The 24,626-nt window shown below is 54.5% G+C and overlaps 1 protein-coding gene across 1 annotated transcript in view; it reads left to right on the forward strand.

Annotated features, from left to right (window-relative positions):
- Positions 1–22,338, forward strand: part of LOC116958063 (UDP-glucose:glycoprotein glucosyltransferase 1-like) — a 71,086-nt gene extending 48,748 nt beyond the window's left edge. The window contains exons 17-28 of the mRNA XM_076055173.1: positions 4,032–4,169; positions 5,067–5,231; positions 7,381–7,501; positions 9,205–9,303; positions 10,271–10,365; positions 11,388–11,591; positions 15,368–15,502; positions 16,433–16,563; positions 17,570–17,665; positions 19,009–19,111; positions 21,276–21,355; positions 21,947–22,338. Coding sequence (XP_075911288.1) covers positions 4,032–4,169; positions 5,067–5,231; positions 7,381–7,501; positions 9,205–9,303; positions 10,271–10,365; positions 11,388–11,591; positions 15,368–15,502; positions 16,433–16,563; positions 17,570–17,665; positions 19,009–19,111; positions 21,276–21,355; positions 21,947–22,223 — 1,644 coding nt within the window. The 3' untranslated portion in view covers positions 22,224–22,338. The remainder of the gene's footprint in view (positions 1–4,031; positions 4,170–5,066; positions 5,232–7,380; positions 7,502–9,204; positions 9,304–10,270; positions 10,366–11,387; positions 11,592–15,367; positions 15,503–16,432; positions 16,564–17,569; positions 17,666–19,008; positions 19,112–21,275; positions 21,356–21,946) is intronic.
- Positions 22,339–24,626: the final 2,288 nt, after the last annotated feature.

Consider the following 24,626-nt stretch of genomic DNA (forward strand, 5'->3'; position numbering starts at 1 on the left):
TGTGTGTGTGGTGTGTGTGTGTGTGGTGTGTGTGTGTGGTGTGTGTGATGGTGTGTGTGTGTCGTGTGTGTGATGGTGTGTGTGGTGTGTGTGATGGTGTGTGTGTGATGGTGTGTGAGGTGTGTGTAGTGTGTGATGGTGTGTGAGGTGTGTGTAGTGTGTGATGGTGTGTGTGTGGTGTGTGTAGTGTGTGATGGTGTGTGTGTGATGGTGTGTGTGTGGTGTGTGATGGTGTGTGTGTGATGGTGTGTGTAGTGTGTGATGGTGTGTGTGTGTGATGGTGTGCGGTGTGTGTGATGGTGTGCGGTGTGTGTGGTGTGTGATGGTGTGGTGTGTGTGGTGTGTGTGTGATGGTGTGTGTGTCATGGTGTGGTGTGTGTGTGATAGTGTGTGGTGTGTGTGTGGTGTGTGTGTGTGTCATGGTGTGCGGTGTTTGTGATGGTGTGCGGTGTGTGTGTGTGATGGTGTGTGTGGTGTGTGTGATGGTGTGTGTGTGTGATGGTGTGTGTGTGTGTGGTGTGTGTGATCGTGTGTGTGTGGTGTGGGTGTTTGTGTGGTGTGTGTGTGTGTGGTGTGTGTGTGGTGTGGTGTGTGTGTGCGGTGTGTGTGTGTGGTGTGTGTGTGTGATGGTGTGTGTATGTGGTGTGTGTGGTATGTGTGGTGTGTGTAGTGTGTGTGTGTGTGGTGTGTGTGTGATGGTGTGTGTGATGTGGTGTAGGTGTGATGGTGTGTGATGCTGTGTGTGGTGTAGGTGTGATGCTGTGTGATGGTGTGTGTGATGGTACGTGTGTGTTGATGTGGTGTAGGTGTGATGGTGTGTGATGGTGTGTGTGGTGTGTGATGTGGTGTAGGTGTGATGGTGTGTGTGGTGTGTGGTGTGGTGTAGGTGTGTGTGATGGTGTGTGTGATGGTGCGTGTGGTGTGTGATGTGGTGTAGGTGTGATGGTGTGTGTGTGGTGTGTGATGTGGTGTAGGTGTGATGCTGTGTGATGGTGTGGTGTGTGATGTGGTGTGATGGTGTGTGATGGTGCGTGTGGTGTGTGGTGTAGGTGTGATGCTGTGTGATGGTGTGTGTGATGGTGTGTGTGATGGTGCGTGTAGTGTGTGATGTGGTGTAGGTGTGATGGTGTGTGTGGTGTGTGGTGTAGGTGTGTGTGATGGTGTGTGTGATGGTGCGTGTGTGGTGTGGTGTAGGTGTGATGGTGTGGTGTGGTGTGTGTGGTGTAGGTGTGATGCTGTGTGATGGTGTGTGTGGTGTGTGTGATGGTGCGTGTGGTGTAGGTGTGATGCTGTGTGATGGTGTGTGTGTGATGGTGCGTGTGGTGTGTGTGATGTGGTGTAGGTGTAGGTGTGATGGTGTGTGGTGTGGTGTAGGTGTGTGTGATGGTGTGTGTGATGGTGCGTGTGTTGTGTGGTGTAGGTGTAGGTGTGATGGTGTGTGTGTGGTGTGTGTGATGTGGTGTAGGTGTGATGGTGTGTGATGCTGTGTGTGGTGTGTGGTGTGGTGTAGGTGTGATGCTGTGTGATGGTGTGTGTGATGGTACGTGTGTGGTGATGTGGTGTAGGTGTGATGGGGTGTGATGGTGTGTGTGGTGTGTGGTGTGGTGTAGGTGTGATGGTGTTTGTGTGGTGTGTGGTGTGTGATGTGGTGTAGGTGTGATGCTGTGTGATGGTGTGGTGTGGTGTGTGATGTGGTGTAGGTGTGATGGTGTGTGTGATGGTGCGTGTAGTGTGTGATGTGGTGTAGGTGTGATGGTGTGTGTGGTGTGGTGTAGGTGTGTGTGATGGTGTGTGTGATGGTGCGTGTGGTGTGGTGTAGGTGTGATGGTGTGTGTGGTGTGGTGTAGGTGTAGGTGTGATGGTGTTGTGTGTGTGATGGTGCGTGTGGTGTGTGATGTGGTGTAGGTGTAGGTGTGATGGTGTGTGATTGTGTGTGTGGTGTGTGGTGTGGTGTAGGTGTGATGGTGTTGTGTGTGTGTGATGGTGTGTGTGTGGTGTGTGTGATGGTGCGTGTTGTGTAGGTGTGATGCTGTGTGGTGTGTGATGGTGCGTGTGTGTGATGTGGTGTAGGTGTGATGGTGTGTGATGGTGTGTGTGTGATGGTGTGTGTGGTGTGTGGTGTAGGTGTGATGGTGTGTGATGGTGTGGTGTAGGTGTGATGGTGTGTGATGGTGTGGTGTAGGTGTGATGGTGTGTGTGGTGTGGTGTAGGTGTAGGTGTGATGGTGGTGTGTGTGTGATGGTGTGTGTGGTGTGTGTGATGGTGTGTGTGTGTGTGATGGTGTGTGTGTGTGTGTGGTGTGTGTGATCGTGTGTGTGTGGTGTGGGTGTTTGTGTGGTGTGTGTGTGGTGTGTGTGTGGTGTGGTGTGTGTGTGTGGTGTGGTGTGTGTGTGTGATGGTGTGTGTATGTGGTGTGTGTGGTATGTGTGGTGTGTGTAGTGTGTGTGTGTGGTGTGTGTGTGATGGTGTGTGTGATGTGGTGTAGGTGTGATGGTGTGTGATGCTGTGTGTGGTGTGGTGTAGGTGTGATGCTGTGTGATGGTGTGTGTGATGGTACGTGTGTGTTGATGTGGTGTAGGTGTGATGGTGTGTGATGGTGTGTGTGGTGTGTGATGTGGTGTAGGTGTGATGGTGTGTGTGGTGTGTGGTGTGGTGTAGGTGTGTGTGATGGTGTGTGTGATGGTGCGTGTGGTGTGTGATGTGGTGTAGGTGTGATGGTGTGTGTGTGGTGTGTGGTGTGTGATGTGGTGTAGGTGTGATGCTGTGTGATGGTGTGGTGTGTGATGTGGTGTAGGTGTGATGGTGTGTGATGGTGCGTGTGGTGTGTGGTGTAGGTGTGATGCTGTGTGATGGTGTGTGTGATGGTGTGTGTGATGGTGCGTGTAGTGTGTGATGTGGTGTAGGTGTGATGGTGTGTGTGGTGTGTGGTGTAGGTGTGTGTGATGGTGTGTGTGATGGTGCGTGTGTGGTGTGGTGTAGGTGTGATGGTGTGGTGTGTGTGGTGTAGGTGTGATGCTGTGTGATGGTGTGTGTGGTGTGTGTGATGGTGCGTGTGGTGTGGTGTAGGTGTGATGCTGTGTGATGGTGTGTGTGTGATGGTGCGTGTGGTGTGTGTGATGTGGTGTAGGTGTAGGTGTGATGTAGGTGTGTGTGATGGTGTGTGTGATGGTGCGTGTGTTGTGTGGTGTAGGTGTGATGGTGTGTGTGTGGTGTGTGTGATGTGGTGTAGGTGTGATGGTGTGTGATGCTGTGTGTGGTGTGTGGTGTGGTGTAGGTGTGATGCTGTGTGATGGTGTGTGTGATGGTACGTGTGTGGTGATGTGGTGTAGGTGTGATGGGGTGTGATGGTGTGTGTGGTGTGTGATGTGGTGTAGGTGTGATGCTGTGTGATGGTGTGGTGTGGTGTGTGATGTGGTGTAGGTGTGATGGTGTGTGTGATGGTGCGTGTAGTGTGTGATGTGGTGTAGGTGTGATGGTGTGTGTGGTGTGGTGTAGGTGTGTGTGATGGTGTGTGTGATGGTGCATGTGGTGTGGTGTAGGTGTGATGGTGTGTGTGGTGTGGTGTAGGTGTAGGTGTGATGGTGTTGTGTGTGTGATGGTGTGTGTGGTGTGTGTGATGTGGTGTGGTGTAGGTGTAGGTGTGATGGTGTGTGTGATGGTGCGTGTGGTGTGTGATGTGGTGTAGGTGTAGGTGTGATGGTGTGTGATGCTGTGTGTGGTGTAGGTGTGATGGTGTGTGATGGTGTGGTGTAGGTGTGATGGTGTGTGTGGTGTGGTGTAGGTGTAGGTGTGATGGTGTTGTGTGTGTGATGGTGTGTGTGGTGTGTGATGTGGTGTAGGTGTGATGCTGTGTGTGTGGTGGTGTAGGTGTGATACTGTGTGATGGTGTGTGTGATGCTGTGTGTGGTGTAGGTGTGATGGTGTGTGTGATGGTGTGTGTGGTGTGTGGTGTGGTGTAGGTGTGATGGTGTGTGGTGTGGTGTAGGTGTGATGCTGTGTGTGTGATGGTGTGCGTGTGGTGTGTGGTGTAGGTGTACGACGCGCTAGAGGATGGAGCGTCGCTCTCCGTGCCGCTCATCTCGGCGGTGCTGGCACAGAGGTTCCCGGCGCTGCGCCTGCCGCACTCGGCGCTGCTCGCACCGGACTCGGAGTTCGACGAGGGACGTGAGGTGCGGTGTCACCACCAACGTCACCGTCACCACCATCACCACCACCGTCACCACCAACATCGTCGTCACCACCATCACCACCACCGTCACCACCAACATCGTCATCACCATCATCACCGTCACCACCACCACCCTCACCACCAACATCGTCGTCACCACCATCACCACCACCGTCACCACCAACATCGTCATCACCATCATCACCGTCACCACCACCACCCTCACCACCAACGTCACCGTCACCACCATCACCACCCTCATCGTCGTCACCACCATCATCGTCACCACCATCATCACCATCACCACCACCATCACCACCATCACCATTACCACCATCACCACCATCATCGTCACCACCGTCACCACCATCATCGTCACCACCATCACCACCATCATCGTCACTATCATCACCACCATCACCGTCACCATCATCATCGTCACCACCACTACCATCACCACCACCACCACTGTCACCACCACCATCCCCAACACCACCACCACCATCGTCACCACCATCACCACCATCACCACCACTACCATCACCACCACCATCATCGTCACCACCATCACCACCACCACCATCACCACCGTCACCACCAACATCGTCACCATCATCACCACCATCACCACCACCACCATCACCACCATCACCATCATCACCATCACCACCACCGTCACCACCACCACCACCGTCAAAACCACCACCACCGTCACCACCATCATCAACACCACCATCATCAACACCACCACCACCATCACCACCATCACCACCACCACGCTCACCACCACGCTCACCACCACCACCACCACCATCACCACCACCGCCACCATCACCACCATCACCACCATCACCACCGCCACCACCACGCTCACCACCACCACGCCGCGCTGTGCCAGGCCGGCGTGTCTCTGTACCGGCGCTCGGGGCTGGGCGAGCTGCCCCAGGTGCTCTTCAATGGCGTGCCGTACGCCACCAGCGACTTGGAGCCCGACGACTTTGAGACGGCCACCATGCAGAAGATCATGGAGGCCACGGCCTTCTTCCAGCGCGCAGTCTACATGGTGAGCCGAGTGCACGCGGGTACCAGAGTACACGTGGGTACCAGAGTACACGTGGGTATCAGAGTACGTGTGGGTATCAGAGTACACGTGGGTACCAGAGTACACGTGGGTACCAGAGTACACGCGGGTATCAGAGTACGTGTGGGTATCAGAGTACACGTGGTTTCAGAGTACACGTGGGTACCAGAGTATGAGTGGGTATCAGAGTATGAGTGGGTATCAGAGTGCACGTGGGTATCAGAGTACGTGTGGGTATCAGAGTACACGTGGGTATCGGAGTACACGTGGGTATCAAGAGTACGTGTGGGTTCAGAGTACACGTGGGTATCAGAGTACACGTGGGTATCAGAGTACACGTGGGTATCGGAGTACACGTGGGTATCAGAGTACGTGTGGGTTCAGAGTACACGTGGGTACCAGAGTACACGCGGGTATCAGAGTACACGTGGGTATCAGAGTGCACGTGGGTATCAGAGTACACGTGGGTATCAGAGTACACGTGGGTATCAGAGTGCACGTGGGTATCAGAGTACGTGTGGGTATCAGAGTACGTGTGGGTACCAGAGTACACGCGGGTATCAGAGTGCACGTGGGTATCAGAGTACGTGTGGGTATCAGAGTACGTGTGGGTGTCAGAGTGCACGTGGGTATCAGAGTACGTGTGGGTATCAGAGTGCACGTGGGTACCAGAGTACACGTGGGTATCAGAGTACGTGTGGGTATCAGAGTACGTGTGGGTATCAGAGTACACGTGGGTATCAGAGTACACGTGGGTGTCAGAGTGCACGTGGGTATCAGAGTACGTGTGGGTATCAGAGTACGTGTGGGTATCAAAGTGCACGTGGGTATCAGAGTACACGTGGGTATCAGAGTACGTGTGGGTATCAGAGTACGTGTGGGTATCAGAGTACACGTGGGTGTCAGAGTGCACGTGGGTATCAGAGTACACGTGGGTATCAGAGTACGTGTGGGTATCAGAGTACGTGTGGGTATCAGAGTACACGCGGGTATCAGAGTACACGTGGGTACCAGAGTACATGTGGGTATCAGAGTACACGTGGGTACCAGAGTACGTGTGGGTATCAGAGTACACGTGGGTATCAGAGTACGTGTGGGTACCAGAGTACACGTGGGTATCAGAGTACGTGTGGGTATCAGAGTACACGTGGGTATCAGAGTACGTGTGGGTACCAGAGTACACGTGGGTTCAGAGTACACGTGGGTATCAGAGTACGTGTGGGTACCAGAGTACACGTGGGTATCGGAGTATGAGTGGATATCAGAGTGCACGTGGGTTCAGAGTACACGTGGGTATCAGAGTACACGTGGGTATCAGAGTGCATGTGGGTATCAGAGTACACGTGGGTACCAGAGTACACGTGGGTATCAGAGTACACGTGGGTATCAGAGTGCACGTGGGTACCAGATTGCACGTGGGTATCAGAGTACGTGTGGGTATCAGAGTACGTGTGGGTATCAGAGTACGTGTGGGTATCAGAGTGCACGTGGGTATCGGAGTTCACATGGGTATCGGAGTACGAGTGGGTATCAGAGTACACGTGGGTATCAGAGTACACGTGGGTATCAGTCCGCACGCGGGTATCAGAGTACACGTGGGTATCAGAGTACGTGTGGGTATCAGAGTACACGTGGGTATCAGAGTACACGTGGGTATCAGTGCGCACGCGGGTATCAGAGTACGTGTGGGTATCAGAGTACGTGTGGGTATCAGAGTACGTGTGGGTATCAGAGTACGTGTGGGTATCAGAGTACACGTGGGTATCAGAGTACGTGTGGGTATCAGAGTACGTGTGGGTATCAGAGTACGTGTGGGTATCAGAGTACACGTGGGTATCAGAGTACACGTGGGTATCAGAGTACACGCGGGTATCAGAGTACGTGTGGGTATCAGAGTACGTGTGGGTATCAGAGTACACGTGGGTACCAGAGTACGTGTGGGTATCAGAGTACGTGTGGGTATCAGAGTACGAGTGGGTATCAGAGTACGTGTGGGTATCAGAGTACACGTGGGTACCGGAGTATGCGCGCAGAGCACGCACAGAGCTACACGCTGAGCTGCACTTGCCCCGACCGCGTGCCGAGGCTACGCGGGGAACCTTTGCCTGTTTGGCCGGCTGTCCGCGGGCAGGGAGAGCTGACCAATCAGATGAGCGTGGTGGAGTTCGTGGCAGAGCAGCCAAACGTGGTGCCACGGTTCAACCAGCGGGTGCTGTCCACGGAACGACGCTACCTGGATCTCACCTCGCCAGGTCGGTGGTGCTGGTGGTTGTTGTGGTTGTTGTTGTGGTGGTTGTTGTTGTTGTTGTTGTGGTGGTGGTGGTGGTTCTTGTTGTGGTGCCACGGTTCAACCAGCGGGTGCTGTCCACGGAACGACGCTACCTGGATCTCACCTCGCCAGGTCGGTGGTGCTGGTGGTTGTTGTGGTTGTGGTGGTTGTTGTGGTTGTTGTGGTGGTGGTTGTTGTTGTGGTTGTTGTTGTGGTGGTGGTGGTGGTTGTTGTTGTGGTGGTGGTGGTTGTTGTTGTGGTGCCACGGTTCAACCAGCGGGTGCTGTCCACGGAACGACGCTACCTGGATCTCACCTCGTCAGGTCGGTGGTGGTTGTTGTGGTTGTTGTGGTGGTGGTTGTTGTTATGGTTATTGTTGTGGTGGTTGTTGTTGTGGTGCCACGGTTCAACCAGCGGGTGCTGTCCACGGAACGACGCTACCTGGATCTCACCTCGCCAGGTCGGTGGTGGCGGTGGTGGTGATTGTTGTTGTGGTTGTTGTGGTGGTGGTGGTTGTTGTGATTGTTGTTGTGGTGGTTGTTGTTGTTGTGGTGGTTGTTGTTGTGGTGGTGGTGGTTCTTGTTGTGGTGCCACGGTTCAACCAGCGGGTGCTGTCCACGGAACGACGCTACCTGGATCTCACCTCGCCAGGTCGGTGGTGCTGGTGGTTGTTGTGGTTGTGGTGGTTGTTGTTGTGGTTGTTGTTGTGGTGGTGGTGGCGGCGGTGGTAGTGGTTGTTGTTGTGGTGGTTGTTGTGGTGGTTGTTGTGGTTGTTGTGGTGGTGGTTGTTGTGGTTGTGGTGGTGGTTGTTGTGGTGGTGGTTGTTGTTGTTGTTGTGGTGGTGGTTGTTGTGGTGGTGGTGGTTGTTGTTGTGGTTGTTGTTGTGGTGATTGTTGTGGTGATTGTTGTGGTTGTTGTTGTGGTTGTTGTTGTGGTGATTGTTGTGGTTGTGGTGGTTGTTGTGGTGGTGGTTGTTGTGGTTGTTGTGGTGGTTGTTGTGATGGTTGTTAACGTGGTGGTGGCGGTGACGGTGGAGGTGGTTGTTAACCTGATTGTTGGGGTGTTGGTTGTTAACGTGGTGGTTGTTGAGTCGTGGTTTGTAGACATGGTGGTTGCTGTGGTGGTTGTTGATGTGGCGGTTGTTGATATGGTGGTTGTGATTGTTGTTGCTGTGGTTATGATTGTTGTTGATGTGGTGGTTGTTGTTGACGTTGTTGTTGTGGTGGTTGTTGACGTGGTTGTTGTTGTTGTTGTTGACGTGGTTGTTGTTGACGTGGTTGTTGATGTGGTTGTTGTTGTGGTTGTTGTGGTTGTTGTGGTGGTTGTTGTTGAGGTGGTTGTTGACGTGGTTGTTGTTGTTGTTGTGGTTGTTGTGGTGGTTGTTGTTGACGTGGTTGTTGTTGACGTGGTTGTTGATGTGGTGGTTGTTGTTGACGTGGTTGTTGTGGTGGTTGTTGTGGTGCTGGTTGTTGTTGACGTGGTTGTTGTTGACGTGGTGGTTGTTGACGTGGTGGTTGTTGACGTGGTGGTTGTTGTGGTGGTTGTTGTTGTTGTTGACGTGGTTGTTGTTGACGTGGTTGTTGTTGACGTGGTTGTTGTTAACGTGGTTGTTGTGGTGGTGGTTGTTGTGGTGGTTGTTGTTGTTGACGTGGTTGTTGTGGTTGTTGTGGTTGTTGTTGTGAGCAGGCCACTACTCGCTGGAGGACTTTCCCACCTTCACGTTCCTCGACTCGAAGGACAAGAGCGGAGCCGTCGCCTCCAGCCTCAAGTACCTCGCCAAGACCGGCACGTGGAGACGCACACGCTACACACACGCTACACACACGCTACACACACGCTACACACACACTACACACACGCTACACACACACTACACACACGCTATACACACGCACACGCTACACACACGCTACACACACGCTACACACACGCCATGCACACGCTACACACACACACCCTACACACACGCTACACACACGCTACGCACACACGCTACACACACGCCACGCACACACACACTACACACACGCTACACACACGCTACACACACACGCTACGCACACGCCACGCTACCCACACACGCTACCCACACACGCTACCCACACACGCTACCCACACACGCTACTCACACACGCTACTCACACACTACGCACTCACGCCACGCACACACGTGTGGACCCACACGCACGTCACCCCCCCCCCCCCCGCGTCCATTAGAAGGCCTCCTCTGTGTGTGTGTGTGTGCGCGTGCGTGTGCGTGTGTGTGCGTGTGTGTGTATGTGTGTATGTCTGTGTGTGTGGTGTACGTGTGCGTGTGTGTGCGTGTGTGTGTATGTGTGTATGTCTGTGTGTGTGGTGTACGTGTGTGTGTGTGTGCGTGTGTGTGTATGTGTGTATGTCTGTGTGTGTGGTGTACGTGTGTGTGTGTGTGTCTGTATGTGTGTGTGTGTCACTGTGTGTGTGTGTCACTGTGTGTGTGTGTATGTCACTGTGTGTGTGTCACTGTGTGTGTGTCACTGTGTGTGTGTCACTGTGTGTGTGTCACTGTGTGTGTGTCACTGTGTGTGTGTCACGGTGTGTGTGTGTCACTGTGTGATGTGTGTGTGTCACTGTGTGTGTGTGTGTGTGTCACTGTGTGTGTCACTGTGTGATGTGTGTGTGTCACTGTGTGTGTCTGTGTGTATGTGTGTGTGTCACTGTGTGTGTGTGTGTGTATGTGTGTGTGTGTCACTGTGATGTGTGTGTGGTGTAGACGAGCAGCTGGCCCACGCCGTCACCCTCTGGGTGGTGGCCGACCTCGACGAGCCGGCAGGTCGCGAGCTCCTCCACAACGCCGTCAAGCACATGGTGGGGGGGGGGGGGGGGGGGGCATCGTCGTCGTCATCGTCGTTGTCATCATTGTCATCGTTGTCATCGTCGTTGTCATCGTTGTCATCGTCGTCATCGTTGTGGTCATCGTCGTCGTCATCGTCGTCATCGTGGTCATCGTCGTCTTCGTCGTCGTCGTCATCGTTGTGGTCATCGTCGTTGTCATCGTTGTCATCGTTCTCGTCGTCATCGTCATTGTTGTTGTCATCGTTGTGGTCATCGTTGTCATCGTCGTCATCGTCGTCATCATTGTCATCATCGTCGTCATCGTCGTCATCGTTGTCATCGTCGTCGTCAGCATCATCATTGTCATCATTGTCGTCATTGTCGTCATCAACCTCATCAACAGCTTCATCTTCATTGGCTTCATCGGCATTCGATTGTGGATCACATCACGAAGAACACCACCACCACTACACCGCTCACCACCATAACCACCACCATCACCACCACCACCACGCCACACTCACCACCACCACCACCACCACACCGCTCACCACCACCACACCGCTCACCACCACCACACCGCTCACCACCACCACACCGCTCACCACCACCACACCGCTCACCACCACCACACCGCTCACCACCACCACACCGCTCACCACCACCACACCGCTCACCACCACCACGCCACACTCACCACCATCACTCCGCTCACCACCACCACCACCACGCCACACTCACCACCATCACTCCGCTCACCACCACCACCACCACGCTACACTCACTACCACCACCACCACACCGCTCACCACTACCACACCGCTCACCACTCACCACCACCACACCGCTCACCACCACTACACCGCTCACCACCACCACCACGCCACACTCCCCACCACCACACCGCTCACCACCACCACACCACCACCACCACCACCACCACGCCACACTCACCACCATCACCACCACCACCACGCCACACTCACCACCATCACCACCACCACCACGCCACACTCACCACCACCACGGTGCCCCCCCCCCCCCCCCCACCTTAGCGCTCCAGTGCCGGCGTGCGTGTGGGTGTGGTGAACTGCGCGGCGGAGGGTGCGGCTGGCCCGGTGGGGCGTGCGGTGTGGGCGGCGCTGGACACGCAGAGCGCCACCCACGCCAAGAACTTCGTGGCCAAGGCGGTGCGGGAGGAGGCCTGGTCGGTGCTGAGGCAGGGCGGGGAAGCAGCCCTCTCCGAGCTGCTCATACACGTACGCGGCTGTGTGTCCGTGTGTCCGTGTGTGTGTGTGTCCGTGTGTGTGTGTCCGTGTGTGTGTGTGTCTGTGTGTGTGTCAGTGTGACTGTGTGTGTGTCTGTGTTTGAGTGTGTGTGAGTGTGTGTGTGTCCGTGTGAGTGTGTGTGTGTCCGTGTGTGAGTGTGTGTGTGTCCGTGTGTGTGTCCGTGCGTGCGTGTGTGTGTGTGTGTGTCTGTGTGTGTGTGTCTGTGTGTGAGTGTGCATCTGTGCGTGTGTCCGTGTGTGAGTGTGTGTGCGTCCATGTGTGAGTGTGTGTGTCTGCGTGTGAGTATGCGTGTGTGAGTGTGTGTGTGTCTGCGTGTGTGTCTGCGTGTGTGTCTGCGTGTGTGTCTGCGTGTGAGTATGCGTGTGTGTGTGTCTGCGTGTGTGAGTGTGTGTGTGTGTCTGTGTGTGTGTCCGTGTGTGAGTGTGTGTGTGTCTGCGTGTGAGTATGCGTGTGTGAGTGTGTGTGTGTCTGCGTGTGTGTCTGCGTGTGTGTCTGCGTGTGTGAGTGTGTGTGTGTCTGCGTGTGTGTCTGTGTGTGTGTGTGTCTGCGTGTGTGTCTGCGTGTGTGTCTGCGTGTGTGTCTGCGTGTGTGTCTGCATGTGTGTCTGCGTGTGTGTCTGCGTGTGTGAGTGTGTGTGTGTCAGTGTGTGTGTGTCTGCGTGTGTGTCTGCGTGTGTGTCTGTGTGTGTGTCTGCGTGTGTGTCTGCGTGTGTGTCTGTGTGTGTGTCTGTGTGTGTGTCTGCGTGTGTGTCTGCGTGTGTGTCTGTGTGTGTGTCTGTGTGTGTGTGAGTGCGGAGCGGCAGTGGCTGGCACACGGCAGCGCTAGGAACTCGGCCTTCGGCCCGAGTTCGATTCCCACCCCCCCCCCCGCTCGCAACTACCATCAACGCCGGCGACGAAAACATACACAAATATTAAACATCAACAACATAAGAAATCTAAAACATACAAAAATCTAAAACATACAAAATCTAAAACATACAAAAATCTAAAACATCAACAATACATACTTCACTTGGAATGGAACTTTCTACAAACAAACTGAGGGCACCCCAATGGGCTCCCCCCTATCTCCGGTTATAGCTAACATTTTCATGGAGAAATTTGAGACTGACGCCATCCAGACTGCCACTCTGCGCCCAACCTTATGGAAGAGGTACGTGGATGACACTTTTGTCATCTGGCCACATGGCTAGGCCTGCTCTAGACCAATTCTTCGACCACATCAATTCCATACACCCAGCCATCAGATTTACCATGGAAGTCGAAATAGATGGCAAGATACCTTTTTTGGATGTCCTAATTAAAAAGAGACCTGATGGTTCAATGAGCCACTCTGTCTACAGGAAAGCTACCCATACGGATGCTTATCTGAAACCGGATTCCCACCACCATCCATCACAGAAGAATTCTCTCATCAAGACTCTGTATCATAGAGCCCAATGCATATCCGACCAGGAACACATAGGCAGTGAACTCAAGCACGTACACCAAGCTCTTATGGCTAATGGTTACTCCGACTATACAATCCGCAAAGCTATCACTCAAACCATGAAGAAGGACCCTCTTGAGGAGCCTTTCAAAACCATCACTGTACCCTACATTGCGGGGATCACAAAAAAGATCTCCAAAATCTTGAATAAACACAAGATCCAGGTCCGTTTCAACACATTACATAAAATCCGTGATCTGGTTCCGTCTGTAAAATATGTGATTCCGGACATACAGTACCCTGGTGTCTACAAACTAAGTTGCCTCTGTGGTAGTAATTACATTGTAGAAACCAAACGCCATGTCTCGGACCGCATTCGTGAACACAAAGCAGACCTTAAACACGGTAGGACCAACACCTCGGCCGTGGCAGATCATTGTTATAATTCAGTAGGCTCACATGACATTGAATTTTCCAAGACGGAGGTTCTTTGTAAGCCATCTGGCTACCATGAGAGATTCGTTCATGAGGCTATCCACATATACAAGCACAGAGACAATTTCAACCGAGAAGATGGATTCTGGCTTAGCAATCATTGGAAAGATTTGATAAACCATTTCAGGTCTTAATTGATTGTTCACACTTACAGTGGCTTTCAGACAGCATACATTAAATTTTTCGTCTCCCCCCCTCCTCTTTTCAGAACATAGATGGACTCGTCCTTCTAAATAAACTGCCAAATCGCTGCGCGTGGCGCTAACGTTTTTTTTATAAATAAGTAAATACACCGCTTAAAAATAAATAAATTAATGCGAACCGACACACCTGATGACGGCCGTTTGTGTTATGGTCGAAATGTCGTGAGAATTTTTATTTTTTAAATATATTTTATTATTTTATTGTTTCCCTTCAATCTGACTTTACCGAAAGAGCTAAGAATATGAATTACTGCAGTCACGAAAGCTTTAAATCAAAATTTAACGTGAAATATATCAAACAAAAAAATATAAAACATCAAAAACATAAAAAATATAAAACATAAAAAATATAAAACATCAACAACGTAAAAAATATTAAACATCAACAACATAATAAATCTAAAACATAAAAAATATTAAACATCAAAAACATGAAAAATCGAAAACATAAAAAATATAAAACGTCAAAAACATAACAAAAATATTAAACATCAACAACGTAAAAAAATCTAAAACAGAAAAAATATTAAACATCAAAAACGTAGAAAATATTAAACGTAAAAAATATAAAACATCAAAAACGTAAAAAACTCTAAAATAATAAACATCAACTTACATAAAAAAAATCTAAAACATAAAAAATATTTAACATCAAAAACATACAAAATCTAAAACATAAAAAATATGAAACAACATAAAAAATCTAAAACATAAAAAAATCTAAAACATCAAAAACATAAAAAATATAAAACATCAAAAACATAAAAACATTTTAAACATCAAGAACATAAAAAAAATCTTAAACATAAAAAATCTAAAACATAAAAATATAAAACATAAAAAACATAAAAAATCTAAAATCTAAAAAATATAAAACATCAAAAACATAAAAAAAATTCTCAAACATAAAAAATATAAAACATCAAAAACATAAAAAATATTAAACATCAACAACGTAAAAAAAATCTAAAACATAAAAAATATAAAACATCAAAAACATAAAAAATCTAAAATCTAAAAAATATAAAACATCAAAAACATAAAAAAATTCTCAAACATAAAAAATATAAAAAATCAAAAACATAAAAAATATTAAACATCAACAACGTAAAAAAAATCTAAAACATAAAAAATATAAAACGTAAAAACATCGGAGGCTATGCGGGGGTTGGGGGAGAGGAGACATTGGTGAGCTGTGCTGTTTGTACCACCCCCACCACCACCCCACCACCACCACCCCACCACCACCACCCCACCACCACCACCCCACCACCACCACCACCCCACCACCACCACCACCACCACCCCACCACCACCACCACCACCCCACCACCACCCCACCACCACCACCACCCCACCACCACCCCACCACCACCCCACCACCACCACCCCACCACCACCCCACCCCACCACCACCACCACCCCACCACCACCCCACCACCACCACCCCACCACCACCCCACCACCACCACCACCACCACCCCACCACCACCACCACCACCCCACCACCACCACCACCACCACCCCACCACCACCCCACCACCCCCCCACCACCACCCCACCACCCCCACCACCACCCCACCACCACCACCCCACCACCACCACCACCACCCCCAGGGCATGGAGAAGCAGCGCCTGCTGGACGCGCTGCACTCTGAGCGGAGCTCCGAGGCCCTGCAGGCTCAGGCTCTCTACTGCCACTCCGTGCTGCACGTAGAGCCATCGGGGAGAGCCGTCGTCTGCAACGGCCGGGTGGGTGGGGGTGGGTGGGTGTGTGTGGGTGTGTGGGAGGGTGTGGGTGTGTGGGTGGGTGTGTGTGGGTGTGGGTGTGTGTGGGTGGGTTTGTGGCTGTGTGTGGGTGTGGGTGGGTGTGTGTGGGTGGGTGGGGGTGTGGGTGGGGGTGTGGGTGGGTGTGTGTGTGGGTGGGTGTGTGGGTGGGTGTGTGTGTGGGTGGGTGTGTGGGTGGGTGTGTGTGTGGGTGTTTTTTAGCTGTGTGGGTGTGTGGGTGTGGGTGGATTGGTGGGTGGGGATGTGGGTGGGTGTGTGTGTGGGTTTGTGTGGGTGTGTGTTGGTGTGTGTGGGTGTGTGTGGGTGTGTGTGTGTGTGGGTGGGTGTGTGGGTGTGTGTGGGTGTGGGTGGGTGGGTGTGTGTGGGTGGGGGTGGGTGTGTGGGTGGGTGGGTGTGTAGGTGGGTGTGTGGGTGGTTGTGTGGGTGGGGGTGTGGGTGGGGGTGTGGGTGGGGGTGTGGGTGGGGGTGTGGGTGGGGGTGTGGGTGGGGGTGTGGGTGGGGGTGTGGGTGTGGGTGGGGGGGTGGGTGGGGGTGTGTGTGGGGGTGTGTGTGGGGGTGTGTGTGTGTGTGGGTGGGGGTGTGGGTGGGTGGGTGTGGGTGGGTGTGTGTGTGGGTGTTTTTTAGCTGTATGGGTGTGGGTGTGCGTGGGTGTCGGTGGGTGTGTGGGTGGGTGGGGGTGTGTGTCTGTGGGTGTGTGTGTGGGTGGGTGTGTGTGTGTCTGTGCGTGTGTGCGTGGGTGGTAGGGTGCGAGAGCGAGAGGGGGGATTTGAGAAAAGATCTTCACAGCTCCTCGGATTCCTCCGCTATAAATAAAGATTCTGATTCACCTCCCCCCCCACCTCCCCCCCCACCACCCCCCCCCACCCCCCCCCCCCACCACCCCCCCGCCCCCAGGTGGTGGGCCCCCTGGCCGCCAACGAGACGTTCAACCAGGAGGACTTCCAGCTGCTGGAGAAGGTGACAAGGGCAACGTCCGCCGACAAGATCCTGGCCATGGTGCAGCGCATCGGGGAGACGGGGAGCAGGTGGGCGGGGGGGGGAGCGAGATGTTGACGACCTCGCCTGGTGCGCAGGAGGTCGTGGGTTCAACCCCGACGTCGCCTGTATTTGACGAGATGTTGACTACCTCGCATGGTGTGCAGGAGGTCGTGGGTTCGATCACGACCCTGACGATGCCTGCTGCCGCTGCTGCTGCTGTATATTTGGAGTCTGCGTCTCTCTCTCATCATCATCATCATCACGGTGGCTAGGAGATGTTGACTACCTCGCCTGGTATACAGCCTGGTGTTATAGAACAAATAGTGAAACAGTATTCAGAGTAGTTGTGGCTGCCACTACTACACATTTCTACATGGTGATGATGATGATGATGCAGCTACCACTGAACAAGAGCCACTACACAGCAACTCAGTGAGGACATCACAGCCTGGTGTTATAGAACAAATAGTGAAACAGTATTCAGAGTAGTTGTGGCTGCCACTACTACACATTTCTACATGGTGATGATGATGATGAAGCCACCACTGAACAAGAGCCACTACACAGCAGATCAGTCGGGACATCACACCTTACACCTGGTGTGTAACGTAGCAAATAGTTTCGTCGTAAAATAGTTCAGTTCCATCTGGTGCCTTTGGCCCGCTGGGTCCGTAGCGCAGTAGCGCGCTAACCGCAGCACCACCGCTCCCCGCAACGACAGCTCGCAACGTGACTCAGCAGGTGACATGGGTTGACTGCCGTGCCAGGCTAGGTGCAGAAGGAGGAGGTCACGGGACAGATCTAGCAGGTGCCGTGGGTTGACTGCTGTGCCAGGCTAGGTGCAGGTGGAGGAGGTCACGGGACAGACTCAGCAGGTGCCTGTGGGTTGACTGCCGTGCCAGGCTAGGTGCAGGAGGTGGTCACGGGACAGACCCAGCAGGTGACACGGGTTGACTGCCGTGCCAGGCTAGGTGCAGGAGGAGGTCACGGGACAGACCCAGCAGGTGACACGGGTTGACTGCTGTGACCCCCGCCCCCCCGCCCCCCCCGCAGGGCCAGTGACCTCGTGATGAAGGTCGACTCGCTGCTGTCCGCGGCCCCCAAGGGCGACGCTCGCTCCGAGGTCAAGTTCGCTGACGACCGGCACAGGTCAGAGGTCGCCACGATCCTCGTCCGTGACGTCTCCCCCCCCTCCCCTCATCCGTGACGTTTTCCTGACGTGTCTGTCACGTGTCCCTGCCGTGTCCGTGTCCATGACGTGTCCGTCACGTGTCCGTGGCGTGTCTGTCACGTGTGCGTGGCGTGTCCGTGTCCGTGACGTGTCCGTGTCCATGACGTCTCCCTGACGTGTCTGTCATGTGTCCGTCACGTGTCCGTCACGTGTCCGTGGCGTGTCCGTCACGTGTCTGTCACGTGTCCGTCACGTGTCCGTCACGTGTCCGTGACGTGTCCGTCACGTGTCCGTCACGTGTCCGTCACGTGTGCGTGGCGTGTGCGTGGCGTGTCCGTCACGTGTCCGTCACGTGTCCGTCACGTGTCCGTCACGTGTGCGTGGCGTGTCCGTCACGTGTCCGTCACGTGTCCGTCACGTGTGCGTGGCGTGTCCGTCACGTGTCCGTCACGTGTCCGTCACGTGTCTGTCACGTGTGCGTGGCGTGTGCGTGGCGTGTCCGTCACGTGTCCGTCACGTGTCCGTCACGTGTCCGTCACGTGTCTGTCACGTGTGCGTGACGTGTGCGTGACGTGTCCGTCACGTGTGCGTGGCGTGTCCGTCACGTGTCTGTCACGTGTCCGTCACGTGTCTGTCACGTGTGCGTGGCGTGTCCGTCACGTGTCTGTCACGTGTCCGTCACGTGTCTGTCACGTGTGCGTGGCGTGTGCGTGGCGTGTCCGTCACGTGTCCGTCACGTGTCCGTCACGTGTCCGTCACGTGTGCGTGACGTGTCCGTGACGTGTCCGTCACGTGTGCGTGGCGTGTCCGTCACGTGTCTGTCACGTGTCCGTCACGTGTCTGTCACGTGTCCGTCACGTGTCTGTCACGTGTGCGTGACGTGTCCGTGACGTGTCCGTCACGTGTGCGTGGCGTGTCCGTCACGTGTCTGTCACGTGTCCGTCACGTGTCCGTCACGTGTGCGTGACGTGTCCGTGACGTGTCCGTCACGTATCCGTCACGTGTCCGTCACGTGTCCGTGACGTGTCTGTCACGTGTCCGTCACGTGTGCGTGGCGTGTCCGTCACGTGTCCGTCACGTGTCCGTCACGTGTCCGTGACGTGTCTGTCACGTGTCCGTCACGTGTCCGTCACGTGTCTGTCACGTGTCCGTCACGTGTCCGTCACGTGTCCGTCACGTGTCTGTCACGTGTCTGTCACGTGTCCGTCACGTGTCCGTCACGTGTCTGTCACGTGTCCGTCACGTGTCCGTCACGTGTGCGTGGCGTGTGCGTGGCGTGTCCGTCACGTGTCCGTCACGTGTCCGTCACGTGTGTGTGCAGCGTGGTGAAGCTGCGTCCGCGTGAGAAGGAGGTCTACTTTGACGTGCTGGCCATCGTGGACCCCGTGACGAGAGACGCTCAACGCCTCGCACCTCTCCTCGCCGTGAGTGCTGCTGGCACCTCGCTCGCTCAATCACTCGCTCACTTGATCAATCACTCGGTCACTCACTCAATCACTCGCTTGGTCACTCGCTCGGTCACTCGCTTGGTCACTCGCTCGGTCACTCGCTCGATCACTCGCTTGGTCACTCGCTTGGTCACTCGCTTGGTCACTCGCTCGGTCACTCGCTCGGTCACTCGCTTGGTCACTCGCTCGGTCACTCGCTCGATCACTCGCTTGGTCACTCGCTTGGTCACTCGCTTGGTCACTCACTCGATCACTCGCTCGATCACTCGCTTGGTCACTCGCTCGGTCACTCGCTCGGTCACTCGCTTGGTCACTCGCTCGGTCACTCGCTCGGTCACTCGCTCGGTCACTCGCTTGGTCACTCGCTTGGTCACTCGCTCGGTCACTCGCTCGATCACTCGCTTGGTCACTCGCTCGGTCACTCGCTCGATCACTCGCTTGGTCACTCGCTTGGTCACTCGCTTGGTCACTCGCTCGGTCACTCGCTCGGTCACTCGCTCGATCACTCGCTTGGTCACTCGCTTGGTCACTCGCTTGGTCACTCGCTCGATCACTCGCTTGGTCACTCGCTTGGTCACTCGCTCGGTCACTCGCTCGGTCACTCGCTCGATCACTCGCTTGGTCACTCGCTCGGTCACTCGCTCGATCACTCGCTTGGTCACTCGCTTGGTCACTCGCTTGGTCACTCGCTCGGTCACTCGCTCGATCACTCGCTTGGTCACTCGCTTGGTCACTCGCTTGGTCACTCGCTCGATCACTCGCTTGGTCACTCGCTCGGTCACTCGCTTGGTCACTCGCTCGGTCACTCGCTCGATCACTCGCTTGGTCACTCGCTCGCTTGATCACTCACTCGCTTGATCACTCGCTCACTCACTTCATCACTTGCTTGATCACTCACTCACTCGCTTGGTCATTCGCTTGATCACTCACTTGATCACTCACTCACTCGCTTGGTCACTCGCTTGATCACTCGCTTGCTCTCTTGATCGCTCGCTTGATCACTCGCTTGGTCACTCGCTCGCTCGCTTGTTCACTCGCTTGATCACTCGCTTGCTCTCTTGATCGCTCGCTTGATCACTCGCTTGGTCACTCACTCACTCGCTCGCTTGATCACTCGCTTGATCACTCGCTCGCTTGATCACTCGCTTGATCACTCGCTCGCTCGATCACTCGCTCGATCACTCGCTTGGTCACTCACTCACTCGCTCGCTTGATCACTCACTTGGTCACTCACTCACTCACTCGCTTGATCACTCACTCGCTCGATCACTCGCTCGATCACTCACTCGCTTGATCACTCACTCGCTCGATCACTCGCTCGATCACTCACTCGCTTGATCACTCGCTCGATCACTCGCTTGATCACTCGCTTGATCACTCGCTTGATCACTCACTCAATCACTCGCTCGATCACTCGCTTGATCACTCGCTCGATCACTCGCTTGATTACTCACTCACTCACTCACTCGCTTGATCACTCACTCGCTTGATCACTCGCTTGATCACTCACTTGATCACTCGCTCGCTCGATCACTCGCTTGATCACTCACTCGCTCACTTGATCACTCACTCACTTGATCACTCACTCGCTCACTTGATCACTCACTCACTTGATCACTCACTCACTTGATCACTCACTCACTCACTTGATCACTCACTCACTTGATCACTCACTCGCTCACTTGATCACTCACTCACTCACTCGCTTGATCACTCGCTCGCTTGATCACTCACTCACTCGCTTGATCACTCACTCACTCGCTTGATCACTCACTCACTCACTTGATCACTCACTCACTTGATCACTCACTCACTCGCTTGATCACTCACTCACTTGATCACTCACTCACTCGCTTGATCACTCACTCACTTGATCACTCACTCACTCACTTGATCACTCACTCACTCACTTGATCACTCACTCTCTCACTTGATCACTCACTCACTCACTTGATCACTCACTCACTCACTTGATCACTCACTCACTCGCTTGATCTCTCTCCCCCTTGATCACTCACTCACTCACTTGATCACTCACTCACTCACTTGATCACTCACTCACTCACTTGATCACTCACTCACTTGATCACTCACTCGCTCGCTACTGCTCACCCTGCCACTCACCGTGCTACGTGTGCAGGTGCTGAGCGAGGTGGTGAATGTTCACTTGCGCCTGTTCATGAACTGCAAGCCCAAGCTGTCGGAGATGCCACTAAAGAGGTAACGGAGCGGGAGAGTCGCCCACACCCACTCCCCTCTCTCCCTTTAACGAAGAGCTTCTTAGCTCTACGGATTTACTCAACGGGAAGTTCGCTTGCCATGACGCTGACACTTGGCAAACTTCTACAACTCTCTCCCTCCCCCCCCCTCTCCCCCCTCCCCCCTTCCTCCATCCCCCCTCCCTCCCTCCCTCCCTCCATCCCCCCTCCCTCCCCTCCCTCCCCCCCATCGCCCCCCCCCTCCCCCCCCCTCCCCCCTCCCTCCATCCCTCTCCTCCCTCTCCCCGTTTCCTCCATCCCTCCCCTCCCTCCCCTCCCTCCACTCCCTCCATCCTCCCCTCTCCCTCCCTCTCCCTCCCCCCCCCTCCACTCCCTCCATCCCCCCCTCCCCCCCTCCCCCCCTCCCACTCCCTCCCTCCCCTCCCTCCCCTCCCTCTCCCCCCTCCACTCCCTCCCTCCCCTCCCTCCCCTCCCTCTCCCCCCTCCACTCCCTCCATCCCTCCTCCCTCTCATCCTCCCCCCCTCTCCTCCCTCCCCCCATCCCTTCCTCCATCCCCCCTCCACTCCCACCCCCCCCCCCCCCCCCCCCCAGCTTCTACCGCTACGTGCTAGAGGCGGACGTGACGTTCACGGTGGACGGCCGCTCCACGGCTGGGCCCTCGGCACGCTTTGTGGACCTGCCACAGTCTCCGCTGCTCACGCTGAACATGATGACTCCGGAGGGCTGGCTGGTGGAGTCGGTGCGGGCCGCCTACGACCTGGACAATATCTACATGGAGGAGGTGCCTGGCCACAGACAGACACAGACACACACACACAGACACACAGAGACACACACAGAGACACACAGACACACAGACTCAACATGATGACGCCGGAGGGCTGGCTGGTGGAGTCGGTGCGGGCCGCCTACGACCTGGACAATATCTACATGGAGGAGGTGCCTGGCCACAGGGACACACAGACACACACAGAGACACACACAGACACAGACTCAACATGATGACGCCGGAGGGCTGGCTGGTGGAGTCGGTGCGGGCCGCCTACGACCTGGACAATATCTACATGGAGGAGGTGCCTGGCCACAGACAGAGACACAGAGACAGACACACACAGAGACACACACACACACAGACACACAGACTCAACATGATGACGCCGGAGGGCTGGCTGGTGGAGTCGGTGCGGGCCGCCTACGACCTGGACAATATCTACATGGAGGAGGTGCCTGGCCACACAGACAGAGACACAGACACACACACAGACAGAGACACAGACACACACACAGACAGAGACACACACACACACAGACTCAACATGATGACGCCGGAGGGCTGGCTGGTGGAGTCGGTGCGGGCCGCCTACGACCTGGACAATATCTACATGGAGGAGGTGCCTGGCCACACAGACACACAGACACAGAGACACACACAGAGACACACACACACAGACTCAACATGATGACGCCGGAGGGCTGGCTGGTGGAGTCGGTGCGGGCCGCCTACGACCTGGACAATATCTACATGGAGGAGGTGCCTGGCCACACACACAGAGACACACAGAGACAGACAGAGACACACACAGACACACACAGAGACACACAGACACACAGACTGAACATGATGACGCCGGAGGGCTGGCTGGTGGAGTCGGTGCGGGCCGCCTACGACCTGGACAATATCTACATGGAGGAGGTGCCTGGCCACACACACACACAGACACAGAGACACACACAGAGACACACACACACAGACTCAACATGATGACGCCGGAGGGCTGGCTGGTGGAGTCGGTGCGGGCCGCCTACGACCTGGACAATATCTACATGGAGGAGGTGCCTGGCCACACACACAGAGACACACAGAGACAGACAGAGACACACACAGACACACACAGAGACACACAGACACACAGACTGAACATGATGACGCCGGAGGGCTGGCTGGTGGAGTCGGTGCGGGCCGCCTACGACCTGGACAATATCTACATGGAGGAGGTGCCTGGCCACAGACAGAGACACACAGAGACACACAGAGACACACACAGACACACAGACTCAACATGATGACGCCGGAGGGCTGGCTGGTGGAGTCGGTGCGGGCCGCCTACGACCTGGACAATATCTACATGGAGGAGGTGCCTGGCCACACACACAGAGACACACAGAGACAGACAGAGACACACACAGACACACACAGAGACACACAGACACACAGACTGAACATGATGACGCCGGAGGGCTGGCTGGTGGAGTCGGTGCGGGCCGCCTACGACCTGGACAATATCTACATGGAGGAGGTGCCTGGCCACAGACAGAGACACACAGAGACACACAGAGACACACACAGACACACAGACTCAACATGATGACGCCGGAGGGCTGGCTGGTGGAGTCGGTGCGGGCCGCCTACGACCTGGACAATATCTACATGGAGGAGGTGCCTGGCCACAGACAGAGACACACAGACAGAGACACACACAGACACACACACACACAGACACACAGAGACACACACACAGACACACAGACACAGACTCAACATGATGACGCCGGAGGGCTGGCTGGTGGAGTCGGTGCGGGCCGCCTACGACCTGGACAATATCTACATGGAGGAGGTGCCTGGCCACAGACAGAGACACACAGACAGAGACACACACAGACACACACACACACAGACACACAGAGACACACACACAGAGACACACACACACACAGACTCAACATGATGACGCCGGAGGGCTGGCTGGTGGAGTCGGTGCGGGCCGCCTACGACCTGGACAATATCTACATGGAGGAGGTGCCTGGCCACACAGACAGAGACACAGAGACACACACAGAGACACACACACACACACAGACTCAACATGATGACGCCGGAGGGCTGGCTGGTGGAGTCGGTGCGGGCCGCCTACGACCTGGACAATATCTACATGGAGGAGGTGCCTGGCCACAGGGACACACACACACACACAGACACACAGACACACAGAGACACACACACACACAGACACACAGACTCAACATGATGACGCCGGAGGGCTGGCTGGTGGAGTCGGTGCGGGCCGCCTACGACCTGGACAATATCTACATGGAGGAGGTGCCTGGCCACACAGACAGAGACACAGAGACACACACAGAGACACACACACACACAGAGACACACACACACACAGACTCAACATGATGACGCCGGAGGGCTGGCTGGTGGAGTCGGTGCGGGCCGCCTACGACCTGGACAATATCTACATGGAGGAGGTGCCTGGCCACAGGG

The sequence above is a fragment of the Petromyzon marinus genome, chromosome 70 (genome assembly GCF_048934315.1).
Source record: "Petromyzon marinus isolate PM22_M1 ecotype Great Lakes invasive population chromosome 70, UKy_Petmar_22M1.pri1.0, whole genome shotgun sequence".
Lineage (NCBI taxonomy): Eukaryota > Metazoa > Chordata > Hyperoartia > Petromyzontiformes > Petromyzontidae > Petromyzon > Petromyzon marinus.